A 4275-nucleotide genomic window follows, 5' to 3' on the forward strand; every position below is an offset into this window, starting at 1 on the left:
AAATTACGAGTCAGGTGTAGAATAAGGCCACGAAGACCCTGGCCGGGTGGACAGTCCCCGCCCAGTCTGCTCCTGGGGAACGGGCTACCTGCCTGTGACGCCCCTCAGTTACAAAGAAAGGACAGGATACAAGATAATACCACGAAGAGGAAGCTTAGATACACTTTATCTTGCTATAAAAAGTTACTTAAAACTGTTTCTTTTGCATATAAATGAAGAGTAGAATATTTGGTCAACCGGAAGTATTGCTAGGCACAGCTGTCTGCAAGTATCATACAAGACGGGCGCAGGCGCCGGCCGCACGGCCCCCTGGGCTCAGCCTCGGAGGGGCACCTTGCTGATGGGGGTCCGCGGGAGGGGACATCAATTCATTTGATTAATTGGGTGGGTGGGCCGGCGGGGCACTTGCAGACTCCCAGGTGTCAGCACGTGATTGACGTGGAGCCTGCGACCCCCCTGCACCCCCCCCAACACCAGCCAGGAAGCCCCCCACGCAGGGTTTTAAGGCACGAGGAGGCCAACTCACGGCTGGAACCCGCCCTGGCCGGGCCACAAGGCCAAAGTGGCAGCAGGTCAGGCTCAAGAAGGCATCGCTGTGAGACCTGAGGGCGGGCGCCGCGGCCGTGGGACCCTCCACTCACGACAGGCACCGCGAGGTTAGAAGGTGGATTAGATTTAATTTTTTAAAAAACAGGTAAACTGATTCTCTTTTAAAAAATAAAATCTCCGGTCGTAAGGTCACTTCAGCTGCGTTTTAAAGTGGCTTTTTCTCTGGAATGATGGAAGTTGCCGCGGGTGCGGGCCCTAGATGGTGGACTTGGAGAAGGAGACCCGCAGGTGGTGGTTCTCCCCGAGGTCGTGGTTGTGCAGCTCAATGAGGGCCTGGATGGCCTCCTCCACCGAGCCCATCTGTATCAGTGCCATCTTGCGGTCCTTCTGGAAGAACTTGAATCCTTTGACCATCCCTCCATTACTTGAGAAGAGAATCTTGAGGTCATCTTCGGATATCGAAGGCGGGATGTTGGAGAGATGCAGGGTGGCTGAAGGTGGGAAGATGTTCTGGAAATTCTTGGAGCCAGGTTTCTTGAAGCGATGCAAGGGCGAGTTGCTGTAGTCCTTGGTGAGGCCCTGGTCCTCCTGGCCCTCACGGGGCAGCTGCACGTTCTGGTGCTTGGACAGCGTGATGCGCACGGGCTTCCCGTGCAGCTTGTGCCCATTGAGGTGGCTCATAGCCAGCTGGGCCTGGCTTCCGTCGGCCATCTGCACTAGAGCGTTCTCCTTCTTGTTGAACAGGACCTTCACACGCTGCACGTCCCCGTACACACCGAAAAGAATAAAGAGGCTTTGGGGTGTGACTCTCTCTGGGTTGAGGTTGCTGACCAGGAGGACAGAGTTCCCTGCTCCAGCCAGGCCGGGGATGGCGATCCGGCCTGCTGCAGCCACCGCTGCCGCTGCCGAGGGAATGGCCAGAGGGACCAGGGCGCCATGGACATTGGGAACAGAGAGACCTGCAGCTTGAGGAATGGCAAAGGTGGGAGGAAAACCAGCTCCTGCGTACAGAGAGGCTGAGATTATACCAGGTGCACCAAAGGCGGCGGCCATGGTCTGGTCCAGGGACGGCTGGCTATCCCCCGAGGGCAGATCTGGACGTGTGTAGTCACGGCTCTTATCGTTGTTGTACTTGACATTGAGGCTGGTGAGCTTGGAGAAGTCGATGCGCAGCGTGCAGCAGGCGTTGTAGATGTCTAGCTTGGCATGCTGGGCGCTCACAGGCTCTGCGTACTGCAGGAGCCCCTGGAACTGGTTATTCTTGGTGAAGGTGATGATCTTCAGGACTGTGCCGAACTTGGAGAAAATCTGGTGGAGCACGTCCAGCGTCACGGGGTAGAAGAGGTTCTCCACAATGATCAGCAACACAGGGCTCTGGCCAGCCATCGCCATCCCGGCGTCCACGGCAGCAGCAGAGGCGGCCAGGGCCAGGCTTCCGACTGAACCGAGTTCACAGCCTGCAGGGCTGCCTGGGCACGCGCCTGGTTGGGTGAGCTGTCGGTCTTGAGCTCCTTGTGGTTGGAGAACTGGATGTAGATGGGCTGGCCACGCAGCAAGGCTGCCACTGAGGTGTAGTAGTTGACCATGGTGTTGGCCGCCTCCTCTGTGTTCATCTCGATGAAGGCCTGGTTCTTCCCTTTCAGCATCAGCAGGTTGGTGACCTTCCCAAAGGGCAACCCCAAGGAAATGACCTCCCCCTCGGTGACGTCACTGGGCAGCTTGCGGATGTGGACCACACTGGACGGGGCACCGGCACTCCTGCTGTCTACTTTGAACTTCTTGCTGTCCTTCCCGTTGGCTGCAGAGGCCGAGCTGCTGCTCATGATAAAGGGCCCGTTGGTGACACAGGTAGAGAAGAGCTCGTCAGATCCCCGCTTTGTACCAACTGCTATATCTCGGACGATGCCGTCCATTGCACACACAGGAGACCTGCAGGGGACGGAGTGGAGGCGCCGGAATTTTACCCCTATTTTTCTAAGCGAAAACCTAACTTATATTGTCCTATATGGCCTTGTATCTCTCTCCATATGGCAGTTCTATGCCACCTGTATTTAGTCCCTCTTTTTGATTATTGTGATCTTTTACATATTGACTTCAATGATTTCCTGTTTTGAGTGTTTTTTTCTTTTTAAAATTAATCTTAATTTGTTTTTGTGATTTCCCTATTTGAGTTGATATCAGGATGTTCTGTTCTGTGACCTTGTGTTGTGCTGGTATCTGATATTATTGGTTTTCTGACCAAACAATTTCCTTTAGTATTTCTTGTAGCTTTGGTTTGGTTTTTGCAAATTCTCTAAACTTGTGTTTATCTGTAAATGTCTTAATTTCACCTTCATATTTCAGAGAGAGTTTTGCTGGATATATGATCCTTGGCTGGCAGTTTTTCTCCTTCAGTGCTCTGTATATGTCATCCCATTGTCTTCTTGCCTGCATGGTTTCTGCTGAGTAGTCTGAACTTTTCGATTCTCCTTTGTAGGAGACCTTTCTCTTCTCCCTGGCTGCTTTTAAAATTTTCTCTTTATCTTTGGTTTTGGCAAGTTTGATGATAATAAGTCTTGGTGATTTTCTTTTTGGATCAATCTTAAATGGGGTTCGATGAGCATCTTGGATAGATATCCTTTCATCTTTCATGATGTCAGGGAAGTTTTCTGCCAACAGATCTTCAACTATTCTCTCTGTATTTTCTGTTATCCCTCCCTGTTCTGGGACTCCAATCACATGCAAGTTATTCTTCTTGATAAAGTCCCCCATGATTCTTAGGGTTTCTTCATTTTTTTTAATTCTTTCATCTGATTTTTTTTCAGCTATATTGTTGTCAATTCCCTTGTCCTCCAGATCCCCCACCCTGCATTCTAATTGCTCGAGTCTGCTCCTCTGACTTCCTATTGAGTTGTCTGATTCTGTAATTTTATTGTTTATCTTTTGGATTTCTGAATGCTGTCTCTCTATGGATTCTTGCATCTTATAATTTTTCCACTATGTTCTTGAATAATCTTTTTGAGTTCTTCAGCTGCTTTTTCTGTAGATTGCCTTATTTCATTTCTGAGGTCATCCGTGATTTCTTGAAGCATTCTGTAAATTAGTTTTTTATATTCTGCATCTGGCTCTTTCAGGATTGTATCTTCATTTGGGAAAGATTTTGATTCTTTAGTTTGGGGAGTTGTAGAAGCTATCATGGTCTGCTTCTTTATGTGGTTTGATATCAACTGCTGTCTCCGAGCTATCTCTAAGATATTGGAGTGATTTATTCTATATTTGCTCATTGAGTCTTATCTTGTTTTGTTTTCTTTCAATATACTAGATGGGCTACTAGATTGCACTGTCTTGATTGTTGTAGCCCTTGAATCACTTATGTCCTATTACTAGCTGGTTTGGGCTGTTAACAGTTATATAAGCCTAAGAGTCCATTCACTATTCTTGAGTAGAATCTGATTTTGGGTCATCAAGTATGTGGTGCAGACTGTCACCTCTCCACCTAGAGAAGTAGTGGTGATATTTGTGTGCAGCAGATTCTAGTAGCAGCAGGGTTTCACACTCCGGGGGGAGGGGGAAGATGCTGATTGGCTTCCCCCAAGTGCCAGTGAGGTAGGTGTGTCTCTATTCCTAAAGCACTTTGGTGGGTGGGCTCTGCAGCTGTACCTTAGGCCCCCAATGCAAGTACCTCTACAGATTGATAGGTGTCACCCTCCTTAGACCCCTAAGGCAGGAGGCTAGGTGGTCTGGGGG

The 4275-nt window shown here is 49.6% G+C and overlaps 1 protein-coding gene across 1 annotated transcript; it reads right to left on the bottom strand.

Moving 5' to 3' along the window:
- Positions 1 to 589: 589 nt before the first annotated feature.
- On the bottom strand, positions 590 to 2519 carry LOC100672175 (polypyrimidine tract-binding protein 1). Its single transcript, XM_010598155.3, is given in 2 exon segments — positions 590 to 1988; positions 1991 to 2519. Coding segments are annotated over 2 exon segments (1656 nt in total). The 5' UTR covers positions 2463 to 2519; the 3' UTR covers positions 590 to 804.
- Between the last annotated feature and the right edge of the window lie 1756 nt (positions 2520 to 4275).

The sequence above is a fragment of the Loxodonta africana genome, chromosome 13, assembly GCF_030014295.1.
Source record: "Loxodonta africana isolate mLoxAfr1 chromosome 13, mLoxAfr1.hap2, whole genome shotgun sequence".
NCBI classification, from domain to species: Eukaryota; Metazoa; Chordata; class Mammalia; order Proboscidea; family Elephantidae; genus Loxodonta; species Loxodonta africana.